This window comes from Peromyscus eremicus, chromosome 7, assembly GCF_949786415.1.
Source record: "Peromyscus eremicus chromosome 7, PerEre_H2_v1, whole genome shotgun sequence".
In the NCBI taxonomy this organism is placed as follows: domain Eukaryota; kingdom Metazoa; phylum Chordata; class Mammalia; order Rodentia; family Cricetidae; genus Peromyscus; species Peromyscus eremicus.
Genome location: NC_081422.1, coordinates 89,855,509 through 89,878,481, shown reverse-complemented (window position 1 = coordinate 89,878,481; position 22,973 = coordinate 89,855,509). Strand labels below are relative to the sequence as shown.

The following is a 22,973-nucleotide window of genomic DNA, read 5'->3' as shown; positions in this document are numbered from 1 at the left end:
AACATCATGGGACTGAGGGGTGGGGATTGATCTCAGGGCTTCCTGTATGCTAGGTAGGCAATCATTCTGACAACTGAGCTGTATCCTCAGTCCCACTTTCTGCTCTTTAAAAGAAAGTAGATTGGTGTAGGGTTGTTTGTTGTTTGATTTGGTTTTGGGTTTTGTTTTGTGTTCCTAGTTCTGTGAAGGATATCATTGGAATTTTCTTATGTATTACATTGAATTGGTAGTTCTGTTTGGTAATATAGTCATTTTCCCAATATTAATTCTGCCAACCCAGGAGGTCTCTCCATCATCAGGTACCTTCTTCAATTTCTTTTTTCGGTGTGTGAAGTTTTTACTGTAGAGACGTGCTCTCTGTCGCAATGTGGGAGAAACTTTAAGAGATGAGCTAAAGCAGGTTACTGAAGGTGACCTTTTGTGTCTCCCTCCCTCCCTTCCCTTCTCCTCTTCCTCTCCCTCCATCCTGCCTGTCAACCCATTTTCACCCTGTGCTCCTGCCTCACTACCGGCCCAGAAACAGCAGTCAAGTGACCACTGGCTGAAACCCTGAAACTGTGACCCCAAATGAATCGTTCCTCCTCGAAGTTGATGTTACAAAGTTATTCCGTCATAGAGAAGAAAGCCAGCCAAGTGCTGTGTAGCCACGATCTGTATAATATAATAACCTGTATTTATCTACCAGTCAGCTGAGTCCAGAGCAGGGCCTGCCATTCAGTCAATGTAGATAAAGCTTGGCTAGCATTATGATACTCTGGGGGCTGGAGTGATAGCTTAGTGGTTAAGAACACTGGCTGCTCTGGCAGAGGACCCTGGTTCAATCTTGAGTACCCACTCAGTGGCCTGAAACCATCTGTAACTTGGGTTCTAGGGAATCCAACATCTTCTTCTGGTCTCCTTGGGCACTGCACACTGTAGTGTACAGCCATACATGCAAGCGAAACACCCATGTACATAAAATATAAGCAAATAAATAAAAAACATACTATCTATCAGAAGAAAACCACTGGTAAGTGCCAGTCTGAAACCTGCTACTTAGGAAAAGGTTGAAACCGTTCACTATGGACCTGTATAACAAATGACCTGGAATGTGCTTATACCTACTACCTTGCTACCTACTGGAGAAATTCAGTATGGTAAATCCTTAATTTAAAGTAATTACCACTCCATTTATAAATAAATTAGATGTATCAGCGATGGGGGCTGGAGAAATGGCTTAGTGGTTAAGATAGTTTACCGCTCTTGCAGAGGACCTGGTTTGGCTCCCAGCACCCACATCAGATGGCTCACAACCATCTATAACTCTAGTTCTAGGGGATCCAAAGCCCTCCTTGGGCCTCTGCACACATCTGCACACATGTGGTGCACATACTCTCACCAGGCACACATATGTATGCATACATTTTTAAATTCTTTTTTTTTTTTTTTGTTCTTTTCGAGACAGGGTTTCTCTGTGTAGCTTTGCGCCTTTCCTGGAACTCACTTGGTAGCCCAGGCTGGCCTCGAACTCACAGAGATCCGCCTGGCTCTGCCTCCCGAGTGCTGGGATTAAAGGCGTGTGCCACCACCGCCCGGCTATTTTTAAATTCTTTAAATAAAAAAGATATGTCAGTGATAGAGCTACAGTTTTGTGATAGAGCCCTTGCCAAGCATGTTTGAGGCCAGGAGTTCCATCTCCAACACACACAAAGGATAATTAGTAGCTAATTTGATAGTTGCCTCAATGGCTCTAAAGTTGTTTCTTTCTTTCCTTCCTTCCTTCCTTCCTTCCTTCCTTCCTTCTTTCTTTCTTTCTGTCTTTCTTTCTTTCTTTCTTTCAATGGAACGCTGTGACAGTTTATGTATGCGTGGTTATAGAGACTGACCCCAGGGCCTCACTCATGCTGAATACACACACCGAGCTACATTCCCAGCCAGACTTGTGGTTCCTGCCTTCAGTTCAGAAAGTACCTTTGAGGCCTGAAAAATAACTGAACCAGGTCATAAAACTAAGAAGTAACTTAGACTTAAACACTTCAAGAATGAACTCAGTTCCTTGAGGGTGGGGCAAGGAACTATAGAAAGCTGTGGGGTTTACTTAGCTTCTCCTGTGAAAGCAAGCCAATTTTTTCTTAATAATTAACCAAATATTTATTGAGCACTATACCTGTCTGTGCCAGGTCATGTACTGGGCTCTAAGGAGAGGATGAAGGCTAAGTGTGGCTTCTCTGCTCTCCAGGACATCGTCAGGGACAGTGTCAATGAACTTCTGGCCTCCAAGGGCACTTGATGGATCTTAGTAACATGCACAGTCCATCAGTTTTAGAACCGCTTTCAATACCAACCTTAATTGAGCCATGATGTTTTCAAATGAACACAGTACTGTGTTGACATGAGCAAGAGATGATTCTAATGTATGCCAGTCTTTCTGCTAATGACCTCAAAGAATGATTTTGGAGGGGAGGTTGAGAGAGTGTTTCTCTATGTAGTTTTGGTGCCTGTCCTAGATCTCACTCTGTAGACCAGGCTGGCCTTGAACTCACAGAGATCTGCCTGGCTCTGCCTCCCGAGTGCTGGGATTAAAGGCGTGCGCCACCACCACCCAGATTCAAAGAATGATTTTTAAAATTAATTTTATTTTTATATGTGTGAATGTTTTGGTTGCATGTATGTCTGTGTACCATGTACATGCCTACTGCCCTCAGAAGCCTGAAGAGAGCTTCAGATCCCCTGGAATTGGAATTACAGATGGTTGTGACCTGCCATGTAAGTTCTGGGAATCGTACCCAGGTCCTTTGGGACAGCTTTAAACCTGAGCCAACACTCTAGCCTTACAGTTTTTGTTATTGTTTATCTCTACAAGTTCACAATTCAAAACAATAAGATGTCAAGAATGCCACATGTGTTTCCTGTCTTCCTCAGATAGCTTCGATGAACTAAATCAAATAAGAACCCCAAAGCAACGGAGTCATTCCTTCTTACAAAATTGAGCATTCCACACATGTTCAGCTGATGAACACACCACACTTCTAAGCTACAAGGCTGGCTGCTTTGATGTGGGCTACATCTGTGAACAAAATCCTGGCAACATTTAGCACTAGAAAGTGTTGTTCATGGTCTGTTGCAAGTTCCCTAACTGGCCTCCACTCTTAGACTCCAGTCTATTCTCCACACAACATCCAGGTGATCCTTTGAAAACACAAGTCATGAGCTGAGAATGCATCTCATTTGGAACAGAGTGCACAAATCCTTTGGGTCTAATCCCTTGCAGTGCATAAAACCAGGAGTGGTGGTCCACGCCTATAACCCCAGCGCTGGACAGCAAAAGGTGGAAAGTCACCCTTGGCTACTTAACAAGTTTGAGACCGTCCTAGGCTGCAGGAGACCTTGTCTAAAAAATAAAAATAAAAAAAAGTCATTTTATGTCCCACTGTTCTGCTTAAAAGCCTGAAGAGACACGGGCATGGCTAGTTGGATGTGTCAATTTGGCTAGACAATAATAGCGCCTAGTTATTAAAATACACCTTTCAGAGGAGCTAGCCTCCATATCCACCCATTTAAACTGTTTCTTTGAAATATGAGTCTCTACATATGCCTACATGCAGATAATATATGTTAAATATAGTATTTTTATTTACAGCTGATTATATTCTATTGTATGCATGTAGCACATTTTCATTATCTATTCTTCAGCTGATGGACGTCTAGGCTATTTCCTTTGCTGTGTAGAAACTTTTAAATTTTATGAGGTCCCACTTGTCTGTGGGCTGCGCTACCAGGATCCTGTTCAGAAATTCTTTTTCTGTGCCTATAAGTTAAAACTTCCCTTTTTTCCCTCTATCTGATGTGGGGTACCAGGCCAGGTCTTATGTTGGAGTCTTTGATCTATTTGGAGTTGAGTTGTGTATGGACAGGGTGAGAGATAAAGATCTAATTTCATTCTTCTACATGTAACTATCCAGTCTGACCAGCACCATTTGTGGACGATGCTGTCATGCCTCCAATGGGGTTTTTATTTTGTTTTGTTTGGTTTGGTTTTTTGGGTTTTTTGAGACAGGGTTTCTCTGTGTAGCTTTGGAGCCCATCCTGGAACTCGCTCTGTAGACCAGACTGGCCTCAAACTCCACCTGCTTCTGCCTCCCGAGTGCTGGGGTTAAAGGCATGTGCCACCACCGTCTGGCTCCAGTGTGGTTTTTATTGTTGTTCTTATTTTTTTGCCTCTTTGTTGAGACTCAGGAGGCTACATGAGTATGGACTTATGTAGGTCCTCAATTCTTTTCCTTGATCAACATGTCTGTGGGTACATCAGTGCCATGTTGTTTTTATTACTACAGTGTTACTTGAAATCAGGGATGGTGATATCTCCAGCAGCAGTTTTATTGTTTAGGATTGTTTTAGCGATCCTGAGTCTTTTGTGTTTTCCTATGAATTTTAAGATTGTTTTTTCAATTTCTGTGAAAAATTGCACTTGGATTTTGATGGTGATTACATTTAATCTGCAGGCTGCTTTTGGTAAGATGGCCATTTTCACTATACTAATTCTACTGATCCAAGAGCATGGACCGTCTTTCCATACTCTGGTGTCTTCTTCAATTTCTTTCTTCAGAGTCCTAGAGATTTTACTGTACAGGCCTTTTACTTCTTTGATTAGATTTATTCTAAGATTTTTTTTTTGAGGCTATGGTGAATGTTTTCCTGATTTTTTTTCTTGGTATGCTTATTGTTGTTATCTATGAATGCTACTGATGTTGTGTGATACTGTTGTGTCCTGCTACTTTACTAAGCGTACTTATCAACTACTGAAGTTTTGGAGCCTTTGGGTCTATTATGTACAGAATCATACCTCCTGCACGAAGGATGTTCTGACTTCTTTCTTTCCTATGTGTATCTCCTTTACCTCCTTCTCCTGTCTTATTGCTCTAGTTAAGATTTCAAGCACTCTATTGAACAAGATGAGGGAGAGTGGACATCCTTGGCTTGTTCTTGATTTTAATAGAAAGCTTTAGAGTTTTTCTCCATGTAGAATGATGTTGGTTGTGGGCTTGTTGCACTTTATTAAGTTATGGGATGCCTATGTATGCCCAGATTCGGTAGGACTTTTATTTTAAAGGAATGTTGGGTTTTGTTAAAGAGCCTTTTCTAAATCTAATAAGATGAGCAAGTGATTTCTGTCCTTGAGTCTGCTCATGTGGTGGATTAATTTATGGATTTACATATGTTGAAGCATTCCTCCATCTCTGGAATGAAACCAAGTTGATCATGTTGGATGATCTTTTTTCATGCATTCTGGAATTTGGTTTGCAAGTATTTTGTTGAGGTTTTTTGTTTTGTTTTGTTTTGTTTTGTTTTGTTTTGTGTGTGTGTGTGTGCGCGCACCTGTGTACATCAGAGAGATTGACCTATACTCTTTTAGGGAGGTGGTAGTATCTTTTTCTGGTTTTGGTATTAGGATAATATTGGCTTCATAAAAAATAATTTAGAAGTGTTCCTTCTTGTTCTGTTTTATGGAATAATTTGAGGAGTACTGGTGTTAGTTCCTGTGATGGTCTGGCATTATTCTGAGCAGAATCCATCTGGCCCTGGGCTTGTTTTAGTTGGGATATCTTTTAATTACTGAGTTCATCTGGGTTGCTATGAGTCTGTTTAGATTATTTACTTCACCTTGATTTAACTTTGATAGGTTATATGCACCTAGAAATCCACCCAGTTCTTTTAGATCCGTTTTGTTGGTAAGGCTTTCCACTGAGGTGTTCACTGGCTTATTGAATTTTTCATTTCCAGCATCATTTCCATTTAGGTTTTTCTTCAGCAGTTGTAACTCTTTGTTGAATTCTATTTTCATACCTTGGATTGACTTCCTCATCTAGTTTATCTCTCTGTTTTTGTTCTCTTGGAGTATACTCATGTTCTTCTTTGAGTTGATTAAACTTACATAAGGCATTCTTTTGAATTCTTTGATAGTTCATACAGGTCATTTTCATTGGGGAGCATTATTATGGTATTTGTAACTTGTGGGGGAGACCTTTTCATGCTGTTTCTATGCTGAGACTTACATATGTAGTTTGTTGGTTGAACACACACACACACACACACACACACACACACACACACACCTCCACCCCCACGGTTGTTGTTCAAGTTGCTTTTCTACTCTCAGTTGAGGCCTGGCAACGTTGAGGAAAGGACTAAGTTGTAGTAGTTTAGATCTAAAAAGGTTTAGATCTCCTTTTCCTCTGTGGGGCGAGTGTAGGACATTCTAGAGAGGAGGAGAAACTGCAAGGGTCCTGTTCTCAAGGGCTTTACAGTTTAGCGGGGACACAGATTAGTAAACAGACAAAGAGCAGAGTGTGACCCATCGGTGCTGTAACAACAGTTCTCTCTGGATGGCTGGGAAGGCAACCTCAAGCCCCGAGCACAGCCTTCTGGTTCACAGATGTACTGGGTGCTTGCTCTACACTGCTCTGAACGGACAGACTCAGAGAGTGGTAACCACCAACAACGAAATCATCTGCACTTGGAGCAGTGGCGACCTCACAAGGTTTTTGAGGACCATCAGTTGAAAGACGATCTGCGACATTCCCATCTCAGCTCAGGTGTCACCACATCACCGACCCCATTCCAGTTCAGCCTGCAATCCTCGTCACATGTCTATGCATTGTCTTGACAGCCCTCACTACCCCTTGATCCCTACCCATTCCACTGCTTCTAGGCAAGCATTGTCCAATGCAGGGATCTCACCTACTACATCCCAGAATATAACAGAGCCTGACTCACAGCAATTGTTTTTGCTATGCAGTAGGTGTTGTGCTTTTTAAGCTTCTTATTTACCTTTTACTTTGTATATGGGTGTTTTGTCTACGTGTATGTCTGTATATCATGTGTATGCCTGGTGCTGGGACGCCAGAAGAGGGTGTCAGATTCTCTTGGATTGGAGTTATAGCCAGTTGTGAGCAACCATGTCGGTTGCTGGAAATCAAACCAAGATCCTGTAGAGAAGCAACCTGTGCTCTTAACTGCTGGGCCATCTCTCTAGCCCCCTAGACACTGTACTTAATGCCATCCATGTAATAATGTGACACCTAACACAGTCCTATGAGGGAATAATATAATCTACATTTACAGATAGGGAAACTCAGGAACAAAGAGGGCACTTAACAAGACCTAGGTCATACAGCTGGGAAGAAATTGTCTAGGTAATTATGGCTCGTAACAAAATTCCCCAAAGCCTCCTGGCTTAAAACAATGATATTCTCTTGTTGTGTGTTGTGATATTATGGATTCACTGGTGTCTCGTTAGGGTTTCTATTGCTGTGAAGAGACGCCATAATCACGGCAACTCTTAGAAAGGAAAACATTTAATTGGGCTTGCTTACAGTTCAGAGATTCAGTCCATTATCATCATGGTGGGACATGGTGGCATGCAGAAAGACATGGTGTTGGAGAAGTAGCTGAGAGTCCTACATCTTGACTCACAGGCCATAGGAAGTGGTCTGAGACTCTGGGTGGTATCTTGAGTATATATGAGACCTGAAAGCCCGCCTCCACAGTGACACACTTCCTCCAACAAGTGCCACCAGCTTTAAGGGGCATTTTCTTTCAAACCACAACTGGCCTCAGGTAGATGGTTCTTGCTTGACTCTCTCCTGCAGTTACTGTGAGTTAGCAGAAAGCACTTAGTCTTCTGAAGGCCTGGACCTCCAAGATGACTTTTTTACTAATAGTCTGACAAGTCAGCTTTGAAGACAACTGCTGGAGGCTGCCTGAATGTCTCTCCATGGATATACTCACAGAATGACGGTCCTAAGAAGGCATCTTATATCACCTGGGTGTGTGTGTGTGTGGAGTGTGTGTGTGTGTGTGTATAAATTGCATGTGTGTGCACGTGTATGCACGTGTTTGTGGAAGTTGGGCCAAGCACCTTCCTCAATCACTCTTCACCTTTTCTGAGCAGGGTCTCTCACTGAGCCTGGAGCTCACTGATTAGGCTAGGCTGTTGGCCGGTGAGCTCCAAGAGGCCTCCTGTCAATGCCCACCCTGTGATGGGATGCTACACAGGTGCCACTCTATCCAGGATTACTGTTTTTAACCTGAGTGATGAATATCTGGACTCAGGTCCTCATGCGCACAGCTCAAACACTTTACTAAATGAACCATCTCCTCAGACCCCAAATACACTTGAATGTTGTAGGGTTTTTTGTTTTTGTTTTTGAGATAGGGCCTTCTTATGTAGTCCAGGTTGACCCCCAAATATATAGCCTAGGTTATCCTCAATTTCACCATCCTATTGCCCAAGCCTCCTAAATGCCGAGACTACAGGCATAAGCTACCACCTCCTGGGCTCTAGAATGCACATTTTTAAAAACCAAGGCGGGACTGGGGATGTAGTCAGCGACTGTTGGGTTGATGTCCAGCGTTGAAAACAGAGAAAGGAGAAGGGTGGGGAGGGAGAAATTGAAGAGAAAGAAAAGGAAGGGACGGAGGGAAGAGAGAAGAGAAAAGAAGGGAGAGGAGGGAAGGAGAGGGGAGGGTAAAGAAGGGAAGGAGAGGGGAAGGGAGAAAGGAAGAAAAGACAAAGGACTTGGGCAAAGCCAGGACTCACTCTTTCCTCCCTAGGCCACTCCCACAAATCTCATCTGCTTCATTCTATTTGCTCCTCTAGACCCCTCAAGACTCTGTTGGGGGTCACTGGGAAACCAGCAGGCATGGCAATTAGAGGCTCATCTTTGAAGACTCCAAGTGCAGGGCTGGTGATGAACCACAACAGTCTGGTTCCAAAGCTACACCTTGAACACTCGGCCATGGTGTGTCTTCACTGGGAATCCCTGGATAATGCCTTTAGCTGGTTTGTGTAACTAGGGGCCTATTTGGTGGTTTGGAATCCCAAAGAAGGATAAAGTATCCATCTCTAAAGACAGAAATGTACTTGCAATATTATTTTAAGTAATTTTTTTTTAATTTTATGAGCATTGATTGGTGTTTTACCTGCATATGTGTCTGTGTGAAGGTGTCAGATCTCTTGGACCTGGAGTTACAGATAGTTGTGAGCTGTCATGTGGGTGCCGGGAATTGAACCTGGGTCCTCTAGAAGAGCAGCTAATGTTTTAACTGCTGATTCATCTCTCCAGCCCCATATACTTGCAATGTTTTTAATGTAGTCCTGGGGACAGGACCCAGGACCTTGTACAAGACAGACACGTGCCCTTCCACTGAGCTCAGGCCTATCTCACTGACAGTCCTTTCTCTGATTCTAAACACCCCAGTTTCAAAGTCATGAGGAACCCTCCATTGGTGCTGGGATGGGAGTTGCCTGGGAAGGGCGGGTTGGAGGTACTTCTGTGGATGAAATCTTATGAAAGATCGTACTTTAAATGAAGAAAGGGCACAGTGAGAAATTTCCGATGGGAATTTGCCATGCCTCAAGGGATTACCATACAGATTGAAACCAGTTGGCTTGCAGACAAGTTCTACACAAACACCACACTTTCATTCCTTATTACAGCCCTGCAGAAGTGGTTTAAAAAGATCAACATCACCTCTAGCGCTGTGCCGAGGGGCCTCCCATCTAATACCTACTTCAACCCTCACATCAAGAGGGTGCCAGCTCCAGAAACTTCACCACATGCCTAGCAAATGTGTAAACAGGGATTAAAACCCACGTCCATATGACTCTCCAATGCATATTCTTCTAGGCGCCAAGGAATGCCACACAAACAACCCACCATTTTGATCCCTGTTCACCATGCCTCTCCCTGCTCCTACTCAGGGGTATGATTTCTCAACCATTATTATAGTTTCTGGATTCAGTTCAGCACCGGATGAGCACATCATGAACAATATTAGTGAATTAATGAATTATGGTTCCTTCAGAAGAGGTCAGGTGTAGCCCAGAGATTTTAGCAAGTCCGTGTCTAGCAGTCAAGTTCAGCATCCATTTCTGGGGACATCTAACAGGAAAACTGCCACAGGCTTCCATGTGCCTTTCTTCTCAGTCTGGCCTGGTAACAGTCTGTCCTTGATGAACTGGTCTCTCTCTCCCTTGGCATTTTGGAAGACACTATCTGGCTATGTGCAGTGTCCAAGAGTGAGCATTTGAAGAGGGATTCTAGGGTGTGGTGATGAAACAGGGGTGATATTTAGTGTCAGGACTTATGCTTTAGGAAGCGTCAATCTGACTCTCCGCTGCGCTAAGTCTGCTTATTCAGGATGTTTACACTGGTTGTCCAAGACTTACCTCTCATGAGCTAGCGAATAATGTATTTGAAGAAAACACTTGTTCCCCCCTGCCTCAAGTCCCTAGAGAAAGAAATTCAGAGATACCCAAAGGCATAATTGCACTGTTGAGGTGTAAATGTGTGAGGGCCATGAGCGCTTTCACAGGCTGCTCCTCAGGCTCAACAGGCAGTCCATATACATGCCATCTCTGCGTGAAGAACAGAGTACAGCAACCATCCGCAAGAGGATGTGAAAAGTGAAGCTGTGAAGCCTCTAACACCGCATTCCTCTTCAGCAAAACGGAACCCACCAAGGCCACTCTCTTTCACTGACAGCTTTTAAGGAATTTACAAAGTCATTGTTGTGAAACAATTCAAATTTGCCACTGGGTTCACACCATAAACTGAACTGCAGCATAAGCAAGGGATGTATAAGTGTATCTGTCAGTCCTTTTAATAATACATTTTTTTAGGAAAAAAATTCTCAGCCGGGCTGCAGTGGTGCACACCTTTGATCCCAGCACTTGGGAGGCAGAGCCAAGCGGATCTCTATGAGTTCCAGGCCAGCCTGGTCTACAGAGTGAGATCCAGGACAGGCACCAAAACTACACAGAGAAACCCTATCTCAAAAAACAAAACAAAACAAAACAAAATTCTCCCTGGGAATTTACCTTTATTGAATGCCTTCTCCATTGACAATGTTGTTATCAAAGGATTTCTGTCAAAAAAGAAAAACACGAAGACTTCATTTTCATGCCTCCCCCCACCTCCTCTGTTTATTAAGCCTCTTAGAGGCATTGGATTGAAAACAACACTAAAAATACAGGCGGAATAAATAAGCGTATTTATAAAACATCGGGTTTCCAATCAATAAAAACATACTTAGCTTCCATCTGAAAGAGCAAAGGAAAACAAATTAAAAGAGGCCACAGAAGCCCTCAAAAGCAAGCAGAAAACTAAACAAATTTAGAAAAAGTGGACTGGGGCCCCACTGGGAAAGTATTACCCACTGGCTTATTTATTTAGGATTTATATTTGTCCTTCCCCAAAGGACCGGAGGCAGCAGAAAGCTTTGTAATTCTAGTGTCTTAGTGACTGAACCCTCGCTGGAGGAAATTTACCTACTATAAGACTCGTGAGCTTCCAAATTAGAAAATTTCAGTTTAAACCAGCCTCGTCATATGGCTCCCAAGCTGGAAGATGCAAACACATTCTAGTGATCTCACTCATCTGGGCTTTCCTCTGGTGTAAGGCATATTGACTTTAGCACTGGGTAAAATTATTATTCAGGTGTCTAAATGACCGTGCCTATGAGAGATATATAAATTCATTTAAAAAATACTTAAGATTAGAACTAAAGTTTCTATATAACGTTAAATCCTATGTGCAGTCAAAAGCCAGGAAATATGTGGTTAAGCCCAAAATTCCTTTCCTCTACCTACCCTGCTGAGGCTATTCCTGACAAATAATAGTTATAGTGATTTGCGAACCCTTTCTTTACCCTTAGGTATAATTAACTAACTTAAATGCTGAGTTCCTGCCCAAATTAATTCTTTGTTTTCTCAAATTATATATCTACACTGGTCTTCCTAGAACTCCACCATATATTTTAAACATACACAACTCCATGTCGGCCATTGCTGATTTTCTTCTCATTAACCATATAAAAGTTGTTGAGAAGAAACAAAACCCAATCTCTTTTTAATTTGTAAATTCTCTGAGCAAAATGTGAATGCTATTTAAATTTAAGCAGGCTCCTGGAAGACAGAATCAGTATGATGACTTTAACATACATAAGTTATAAGATTACCCTCAAGGCAATGGTTCATTATTATTCATGTATGGAAATAACCAAGGTAAAACTGACCGGTGAATCCAAAATTTTGCAAAGCCTCTTTAAAATTTTCAATACATAAAGCTACTTAAGAGTGAGCAGAAAAATAACTTCTAAATATTCCTGTCACCGATTCACTTATCTGCTTCTTCCCAGATCTGAACTCTCTGGAAATGGAAACATGCCTTGTCTCTTTACCCAGAGGTCCAGCACAATGGAGCACCTATAAAAGGGCATTCATTCAGTGAATTGTGGTGAATGTTTATATAAGAGATAAATAAGTATGGACACAGCTAATTATATTACAGAGATAGGAAATTGTGAGTCTTTGAATGGTGTTTATAGACACGATGGTATTAGGCAAGATACAAGTTTTGTTTATCTTGGGTTTGTTGTACAAAGTACAGAATCTCACTATATAGACCAGGCTGACTCCCAATTTACAGTGTTCTCCTATCTCTGGGATTACAGGTATAAGCGACCACACCCAGCTCAAATCTAACAAAAGTTCTTCAGATAGCAGTTTCTCGACCTGTGAATGGGTATGTTAACACTTGCCTTACTCAGCTCAGAGAATTAAATGCAAATGAGATAAATGGTTCAATATATATGTGAAGGCATTCTGGAAACATACATTATCATCTGAGTAGTATGAATTACATAAGTATAGTAAATGTTAGCTGGCCAGAATAAAGCAGGTAGCTTATGAAATGGCAGTACATGCTCTCGCTAGGCAGCTGAGGGTCTTTCTGCAGAAGAGTTTTTTTTTTTTTTTTGTTTTGTTTTGTTTTTTTGTTTTGTTTTTCGAGACAGGGTTTCTCTGTGTAGCTTTGCACCTTTCCTGGAACTCGCTTTGGAGACCAGGCTGGCCTCGAACTCACAGAGATCCGCCTGCCTCTGCCTCCCGAGTGCTGGGATTAAAGGCGTGCGCCACCACTGCCCGGCCAGAAGAGTTTTTGAAGTGAACTTCAAACTCGGGTTTTCTTCCCCCAAGTCAGATTCATGCTGAAATTAATATTTAAAACTTTAACCGGCTGACTTCAATGCTCTTCAAACATTTTTTACAAATGAGGCAATTACAAATCATACAAACTTGGTGGTTTTAATAGTGACGTGTAACACCTGAGCGCCACACGTGGACTTCTCTATTTTAAAACTGATGTGTAAATTGTGTCCAGCTTAAAACCTAAGAATAACATCATTTTCGCCCATCTCTGCAGACCCAGCATTATCTCAGTAACAGCATCTCCTTTGCACATTCCGGTACTCTGCTGGACCGTAAGTTCGGGAACTAATTTTAAACAATTCCTATACGTGTTCAAGATTTCCCAGAAGGCTCTGGGCTTCAAGTTTCCTGTAATTTAGTTTCTGTAAGCACAGCTTCAGCAGTTGGCTTTCCTACAAAAGAGTGAAACTGCTTCAAATCATCACGTTGTATCTTTAATTCTACTGTGGGGGTTATAAAAAGGAGCAAATGAGTGAAGATATCAAGGAACCACAAATGAGAGAGTCCCCAAGTCTGTTCTGAATTTATCCAGAAACCATTAATGGGGTGGTGATCTGGATGCCAGGGGCTCCGAAGAGCTAGACCTTCAGGGAGTCTGGGGGGCTTCATCTCACTAGCCCCACACCTCACAGTCATCTCCACAGGCTCACACCACTTCTGACATCACCTAGGCTCACCTGGGGGGTTGCTGTAAAGGCTTCTGGCCAGTGTTCTGATGACCACTGAGTTCTACGTTAGCTGACAGGGTTCACTGCTCCCTTCTTCCAGCTTCCTCTGAGGACCTCAGATACCTCCCATCATCCCCTGCCCGTTGTTGCCAAGGAGTACTGTAACCAAGTGTGGCGGTAGTGTGCCAAGATTTGTGGTTTCATCTCTTGCCGCAGGGCTTGGCGCATGGTTTGCATGCTTCCATCACTTGGGGTGACGTCAGCCTCACCCCGATCTTTTATTTCAAACCTGCTTACAAGATTGATTTTCACTTTTCCAAGGACTTAGTTGTGGAATCACACTCAATTCTTGCCCCTTACTACAGAGGTGAGGAATGGCATCTAATGCAGATGGCCATGTGGTTAACTTTCTGTAGAGTTAACATCTACAGGAAGTTAAGGAACACCCATTCTCATTATGGATTACATAATACCGAACTATTTCATAACCCTCAAATCCTCTGATTTAATGTCTAGCCATGCATTTTTTTTTTTTTTAGAACACACTCAGCCAAACTAATTACTAAAACCTTGTCACCTAAGGCCACCATAAGTTGATGGCCGGAATGATAGGGCTGAGTCATCAGCTTCCCCATTGACAGAGCAGAAGTACCCTAAGGTGTCTGGAGCATTCTCAATATGTCTCTATCCAAGTAAAATTAATCCCTAAAATTCTCTAGAACTGTCCAAAGGGACATTTTATAATGATGGAAATATTTATACACATGCAGTCACACCCACACAGAGAAAGAGAGAAAGAGAGAGAGAGAGAGAGAGAGAGAGAGAGAGAGAGAGAGAGAGAAGAAGAAGAAGAAGAAGAAGAAGGAGGAGGAGGAGGAGGAGGAGGAGGAGGAGGAGGAGGAAGAAGAAGAAGAAGAAGGGAGAATAGAGGCGGGAGAGGGAACGAGCTATTGAGCACTTAATGGTGGCTTCTGTGATTAAGGAAATGAAACTTACTTCATTTAAATAATCCAGTAGACAGTGTGCTCAACAGTGCGATCATCCAAGAAGTTGCTATAAAATTTAAAATACTGAGCTGGGAATGTAGCTCAGTCGTTCGGCAAGGGCTTTCCTTGTTGAGAACCCTGAGTTCAATCCCCAGGTCTCATGGAAGTGAGTTCTATCAGGCCTGTGCTGGTTAGTTTTTGCCAAGTAGACACGACCTAGAGCCAACTAGGAAGGCGCCTCAACTGAGGAACTGCTTCCCACTGATGGGCCTAGGCATATCCCTGGGGCGTTTTCTTCACTGCTAATTGATGTAGGGGGTCCTAGTCCACTGGGGGTGGTGCCATCCCTAGGCAAGGACTGGGCTATATAAGAAAAATAGCTGAGCAAGCTAGGGGAAATTGCTCCATGATCTCTGTTTATTTTCCTGCATCCAGATTTCTGCTTGAGTTCCTCAATGATGGACTGGAAAGTATAAGATGAAATCAACCCTTTTCTCTTCAGATCGGTTTTGGTCAGTGCTTTATCGTTGCAACAAAAAAACAAATTACAACAAGGAGAAATACAAATTTCCAATATGCAAGCTACACTTCCATAACATTTGGTTGTGACAAACTTTAAAACACACATCGGATTTCTTTCATTTTCTCACTGATCAAACAATTCGGTGATAGCCATCTGGGGGTGACATCCACCTTGCCGTGTGTGCAAGTCTGATGTTGGTGGAGGATGACAGTAGCTGGGAGGCAGAGAGAGGATAATCCCTGGGGCAGAAGGAGGATAATCCCTGTGGCTTGCCAGCCAGTCTCTCCAATGGGTGGGATAAGGGTTCAGTGAGAGACACTGTATCACAAAATAAGGTGGAGACGAAAGCACTACAGGTTAACGTCTGGCTTCAACTTGCACACATGTACATGTACACCCACATACACATACATGAACATTAACATAATATAAAGTAATATATAATACGGTGTGATATTGAGTTCCAGTGGAGCAGAAAAGATGGATCAGTTGATGTGACAGTCGATCTTGACAGTCCACCTGATGGGACTTAGAGTCACAGAGAAGACACACCTCTGGGTGTGTCAATGAGGTTTTAGGTTCTTAGGGTTTCTTGTGAGAGGAGGGTTGTTGTTAGTTTGTCTTTCTGAGAGGATCGACTGAGGATGGTCCCCTCTCCCAGGCACTCCAGATGTAAAGAGGTTTAAGGAAACAGCACTATGCATGATCCTGCCTTCTCTTCCTGTGGGCCCAGTGTGTCTATCCTGCCCCTGTCATGCTACACTGACATCACACCCTAACTTCCTCAGCTTCCCAGCATGGACTCCACACCAGCTGCTCTCCAGGGAGTCTCCAGGCTTTCAGTGCCAGATTGGGACTGCTGAGGTGTCCGGTTTAGTTGACTGAGTAGTTAGTGTTGGTTAGTTTTATTTTTCCCCTCCATTGTGTTGACAAGCACTGGTGGACTCCCCAAACCCCATGACACAAACCAGTCTAATAGATCCCCTTTTAGCACATAGACACACACACACAGACACACAGACACACACACAGACACACAGACACACACACACACACAGACACACACACAAACACACAGACACATACACACACACACACACACACGCACACGCACACACAGACACACAGACACACACACACAGACACACACACAGACACACACACACACAGACACACACACACACACACACACACACACGATTGGTTCTGTTCCTCTAGAGAATCCTTTCTGATATAACTGACTTTGAGAAAGTCTTTCTAGACAGCCCTGGGTAAAGCCCCAGCAGAGGTCACCCCTGTCTAGAACAGGAGCCACAAAGGGGACAAGCTGGCACACGGGCCTCTCAGCTGATGCCACTACACCCTGGCTGCATGCACATCTGCCCGTGAAACACCTGAAGGCAGAAGATGCCACGTTTCTTCATCTTTGTTGTTACTGCCCTTCTCACTCCGTCCTCTCCTGGATATGTCACAGCATGTCCACACCTCCCCACCACACACACACACACACTCTGCTCGCCCAACGCACACACACTCTCCTTACCCAATGCACACACACTCTGCTCACCCAATGCACACACACTCTGCTCGCCCAGTGCACACACACTCTGCTCGCCCAGTGCACACACACTCTGCTCGCCCAGCGCACACACACTCTGCTCACCCAGTGCACACACACTCTGCTCGCCCAACGCACACACACTCTGCTCGCTCAGCGCACACACCTTTTGAAGTCCAAGACTCCCTACTCAGACTTACAGGTTGCCTTCAGACTCATGAGCCTCTGGTTTCAATTTCCTCACTTCTCTCCAGACTATGTTCTTTGTTCCTTCTGTCCCAGCCATACTGACCTCCTTGAGTTGTTCTTAAGGCAATTAAACCTCTTCTCCACCCCACCCCTTAACACTCCACACCCACCACACCCACCCTTAGGCCTTTTTTTTTTTTTTTTTTTTTTTTGGCAACTGCACCTCCTCTGACGCAAAGCCAAACCCTCCCTGATCCGGAAACATCCTCCCTGGACACACCCCTCCCTCATTAAAGTCTGAGGGTACAGCAGCAACATGACTGGTATATCCCCCAAATACACAACCAACCACGAATTTTGACTTGTTAGGCACATGATTCTTCTTGGATCACTTTGAACTTGAAACCACTGAGTCATAATTAAAACACAACTACAATATAAAACAAAGCCATTTTACATTTGTTTCCCAGCCTTATTTCACATTTATTAATATCAGTATTTCAAAGCTGTTTCTGGAACTTCTTTCCTAGCTCCGTGTGCTGTAACAACACAATGAAGTCTGTACTCATTCACTGAAATTTTACAAGAGCACAGCCATGCACAAAAAAAAAAAAAAAAAAAAAAAAGCCAAATTTTATATTACGGAGGGGTCCTCCTCCCAAATCTGTCTGCCAAACGTCACTACACAAAAGGTCAAGTCGGGCTTATCAAATCGATGTCTCTATCTAATTCTGTTAGGCCTCAGCCTTCCCATCTATAAAATAGGGGACATAATGATCAAATGATTCTGGATTCAGTGAGACGCTTGTTAATTACTTGGCACATTTAAGTACTTAAAACATGGTCTGGGGCTGGGTATGCAGTTCAGTGGTAGAATACTTGTCTAGCATGCATGAGGCCCTGGTGCAACCTACAGGAACATAAAATACATAATACAACAAATCCTAACAGGTGGGAGTTACAACCTGACAACACGGACTTTTCGGACGACCAGATAACTTCCCATGAACAGCAACTAAATGAAGATAGCCATCATCACAGCAGCAATGACTGGAACTGGGACTCAGCCAGCTGACTCTAAATCCAGACTTGTATCTACATTAGTTGTGTCTCTATCTGGTTTCTTGCCTTGGCTCGGGCTAACACAGCAGTGACCACCGTGGCGTTTTTATTAAGCCCTCATTGGCATCCTCCATTCTTAGATGCCTTTAGAGGTGGCTCCTAAGAAAGGACAATAAATGGCAGCCGGGTGGTGACTGTTGTTCCTCTCCTCCTGAGTGTAAAGTGGTCAACACTACTTTGATCTTTTATTATGCGTGGGGGATTTATGCAGGCACGAACAGCATCTCACTTTCAAAGGTCCTCGGCACAGACCTCTGACTGGAAACAGCCTTAATCATGAATCCATAAAACTCAACTAATTCAGGGCCGAGTTTTCAGAAACATCCTGCTTGAAGGGTTTCTTCCCTCCACCATCATCTTGAGCCTTTTCTAATCACTATTGCAGGACACCACCGGCTCTCTTAATAAAAAACCTCCCAAATGAAGCAAATCCAACATTTCACGTTCTCAGGCATCTGCCACTAACGCAAACCCGGACACCAGGGGGTAAGGGCATCACTGTGCACTCCTTCCATACCCAAGTCCAGAAGAACACCTTTAAAATAAATGCTTACTGTGATTTTCCAAGTACATTTGCTATTTGGAGGGTACATTCCAGGAAAACCTTCACTGCCAATAAATCCAGACTCTCCGGTAAGAACGCCGCCACATGTGAACACAGGTCTGGGAAAATAAAAGAGGAGAATACTTTAAATTGAAACACGGTCGAGCAATCTAATGGGAATTTCAAAAAGGTGTACGTGCTGACATGAACGAGTTAATACTGTTTAACAAAATCTTGTACCAGATTAAAAAAAAAAATTCTGAAAGCTTGCCAGCTCTTAGAATATTTAAATCATAGCCCGACAACTTGCCCAAGTTCGTCATTAACTTAAGATAGTTCATATACGTGCATATTTAGTAAAATACCCCACTCAGAGTGTTGTATAAATGAATGACTTATCTGGAGACAGTCAGTGGGAGAGGTGATGAGGGCCACTCTGGGAGAGCCGCATGGTTTAAAAGCCATGGTAAATACAAAGTTTGTAGATTCCCAGATTTGGAGACAGGCCTTGTTTTCTCCCCTTTTCGGACAACTTGGGTTTCTCAGCGCACCCCTCCCCGCGCCCAGGGAAAAAAGGGGGACAGAGGTGGCTGGAGGTGATGTGGGAGTTAGCCATCCCTTAGGTGCTTCTGCCCTGGCACTCGAATGTGAGTGAAGACTCAGAAGAGCGGCTCACTGGGTTCGCCTTAGATTGGCCAAGGCTGGGAAGAAAAGAGCACATTCGAGCGCTTGTGTAGCCTGCACCGGCACACAAACCCGCGGGGAGGCGAGGCAAGGGAGAGCGAGCCGCGCCACGTGGTAGCCCTGGGGGGCCGCAGCTCCAAAGTTGGGGGGAGCAGGGCAGCCCGCGGAGGGGTGGCGAGGTGCGGGGTCGGGGGTGCGGGGAAAGGCCGGGCGGGCGTTACCTCTCTGGGGTCTGCGACCGGGCCAGCTGCGCGGCGGCCAGCAGCAGCAGCGGCAGCAGCAGCAGCAGCAGGCGGCAGAGCGGGATGCAGGCGCTCGCGCCCCCCATGGCCGGCAGCTCACTGCGGCATCCCGCTTGGCGCCCGCAGCCAGGTACCAAGTGCGCCGCGGCCGGCGGGAGGGCGGCTTTTGAAGGCGATCGCGGGCGGCCGACTCCACGCCTAATTTCCCCGGGGGACGCGCCCTGGCAGCCGCGGGCGGCGGCTGAATGTCCCGTTTGTTCTCCGGCGGGAGGGGCCCCGGCCTGTCCCCCGGGGCGGCCGCGGGGGAAGGGAGCCCCGCCAGCGGTACCCAGGGCCAGCCTCGGGGGCGGGGGGTGGGGATGGGGGGTTGCCCCCAGCTTGCTTTTAAGTAAAACGCAGCGGGCCTGCTGAGGAACCCCCAGCTCCTCCTTTGTCTTCTTGGAACTGCAGCCCCAAGGGACAAGTAAAGAGATCCTTCCATAGTGGACCTCCAGCCCTCATTCTTGCTTTAAATTCACACACACACACACACACACACACACACACACACACACACACACACGCTAGAGCCTGTGTTCACGGGAGTGTAACAATGGCTAGAGAGTTTTGTGGGCAGATTCCAACATGCGTTTCCAAGCAAGCGATTTGTGAGTGAATTGTCATTAAATGTCAGATCCTTTCATCTCACTGCCCACGTCAGGTTCTGGAACCGGTGTTTCTCTGTGGGCATCTCTGTTATTTGAAGAGTTATCGCAACGGCTGGAAAAGGAAACTTTATTGATGAATGAAAAGATCAACGCACTTCAGCCGAGAACAGTTCTAGCCTTGTGGAGTCGAGGCTGTATTTAATGAGAGAAAAATTTCATCCCTTTATGGTAGCACATCACCAAAAAGTCATAAAAGACCGACAAGAGTAGAATGGACTCGACACGCATGGGAGATACAACTTAACTTTGAGGCTTTGTAAGTGTTGTTCCTTTTAAACGATTTTTACCTTCGTATGAAAAAAATAAAAAATAAATAAAAAAAAATCCAGGCAGTACTTATCCAGACTCCAGCTCCGGGGCTGAAGGAGTGTCACTCAGAGTTTAAGAGTGCTGTTGCTCCTTCAGAGGACTCAAGTTCGGTTCCCAGCACCCATGTTCGGCACCTCACAATTACCTGTAATTTCAGCTCCCTGGAATTTAATGCCCTCTTCTGGCCTCTGTGGGTGTGCACACACACACACACACACACACGCACGCACGCACGCACGCACGCACGCACGCACTCCCAGGCACAAATAAATATTTTTAAAGGACTAGATTTCTAGTAATGAGTTTGTAATGTTAAGAACTTAACACTCCAGCAAGCAGACTGACTGCATGCCATAGTCTAAAAGTTAGAAGCCCTCTTCAGAGTTTAGATTGTATTAGCATTTTAAATAATTTTAAAATATCTATTTTATGTGTCTGGGTGCTTTGCCTGCATGTATATCTGTGCACCACATGTGTGCAGTGTTCAGAGGCTAGGAAAGGGCACCAGATCCCCTGGATCTGGAGTTACAGACAGTTGTGAGCCACCCTGTGGGTGCTGGGAATTGAACCCTGGTTCTCTGGAAGGAAGAGTTGCTGGGACTCTTAATTGCTGAACCATCTCTCTAGCCCCTCCCTGACTTAGCATTGTTTTTTTAAAAAGCAAGGAGGGGGGGGAACCTCACCAGGAATTACAACTTAAAAAAATTCCCTAAATGGACCGCACCCTGCATGACATTTTTGTAAAAGGAATTACAGAACTTGGCAGCGTACGTTATATTCTGAAACTTACACCCTCAACTTGGTTAAAAAAAAAAAAAAAACTTCTTTAAAAGAGCCAAGAGGAAGATAAGTTGTTTATTTTATACACATTCCCAGAATAAGCTATCAGAAAACTCAAGGCTTTGTAGATGACTGTTTATTACAAAGTCACAGTTTGGAGTTCTCAAGTGAAAAATACTGCTCAATTCATTTTCTAGTAATGGTTTGGAGTTTTCATGCCTGAAACTATTTCATTTGTAGGATTTTTAAAAAATAAAATAAAATAAATCAGTGTTAACCATGCATAAATAGAAAACTGCTTGAGCATAAATATGCAGAAGTATTTTCTCTTCTTAATTTATGGACTAATGGCCTTGTTTGTATCTCACTAAAAAGTAAAAGGTTCTAACATGGATCATTCTGTTGTTGACATTCATAAAAAAGATCTTACCATGTGATTTAAAAAGTTTATTAAGAACCGTGTTATTTACTCTTAAAAACACATATTTGACCTGGAACTACAGTTCTAACCAAAATTATAAACCTTAAATGTCCTGAGATGTTTAATGTGTTAAATTTGAGACAGACTCAAGGGACCTCTGAAGATGTGTGTACACTTCACATGTGTGAGGTCAGTTTCTGGTGTTTTAGGATGAGGAAATGGGGCAAGAAGGTACAGAAGCTTCTAGAAGGGAGCTGTTGGGAGAAGAGAATCCTGTGGGTAGATCGTCTGAAGGACAGCAGAGTGAGGGGCAGGAGTCCTCCTCACCCGAGTATGTGATACCCTTTCTGACATTGCCTGGTTACACAAAGAATCAAAGTCATGGGAACATGCACAAACTCACCAGCGAACTGACCACTTGGAAGATTAGTGAGCACTGTGCAGAATAGTGGAGTCCGGTGTTCACTGCTTCGTCTCTGGTGGATTCGTCGACTTTGTAAACATCTAGAAATGCGCCATAAACTCTAACACAATCACTTACAGGTCAGCATTAGTCTTCCAAAGGATCCGGAATTAAATATATATATATATGGATGTGAAGACAGCGACAAAAATGAGCAATGATGAACTTTATAGGATGAAGGACCTTCGGTGAGCTACTTCAGTGAACAGTTGAAAGAAACCAAAGAAGCTTGCTGATGGAAAGTCTCCACAGTGTGTCCCCTGCTTCTCCCTTTGGATTGGATCCAGGGTCTCATCATATTCGAATCATGTATTCTACCTCTGAGGGACACCTCAAGCTCAAGAAAAATGCTTTTCAATACCAAAGTATTAACAGAAGCAAAGTATTAATGAAACAAATGAACCCCTGAAGGGAGAGTCAAACTGTTCACCTCGTAGAGCGGTGGTTCTCAACCTTCCTAATGCTGAGACCCTTTGATACACTTCCTCATGTTGCGGTGACCCCCAACCATAAAATTATTTTCACTGCTACTTCATAACTGTAATCTTGCTACTGTTATGAATCATACTGTAGATTCATATGATGTGCAGGATGGTCTTTGGTGACCCCTGTGAAGGGGTTCTTGGACCCCCAGAGGAGTCAAAACCCACTGGTTGAGAACCACTGTTGTATAGGGAGGAAAAAGTAAAAGAAACAATAAGATCCATACTCCTGTTTCAAGAAGGGTATGCCTTCGGTTACTGCCCA

General features: G+C 43.9%; 1 protein-coding gene across 1 annotated transcript in view; it reads right to left on the bottom strand.

Annotated features, from left to right (window-relative positions):
• Pcolce2 (procollagen C-endopeptidase enhancer 2) overlaps window positions 1-19,683 on the bottom strand; it is a 52,311-nt gene extending 32,628 nt beyond the window's left edge. The window contains exons 1-2 of the mRNA XM_059267072.1: window positions 19,526-19,683; window positions 18,631-18,739 (exon numbers count right to left, since the gene is read on the bottom strand). Coding sequence (XP_059123055.1) covers window positions 18,631-18,739; window positions 19,526-19,632 — 216 coding nt within the window. The 5' untranslated portion in view covers window positions 19,633-19,683. The remainder of the gene's footprint in view (window positions 1-18,630; window positions 18,740-19,525) is intronic.
• Window positions 19,684-22,973: the final 3,290 nt, after the last annotated feature.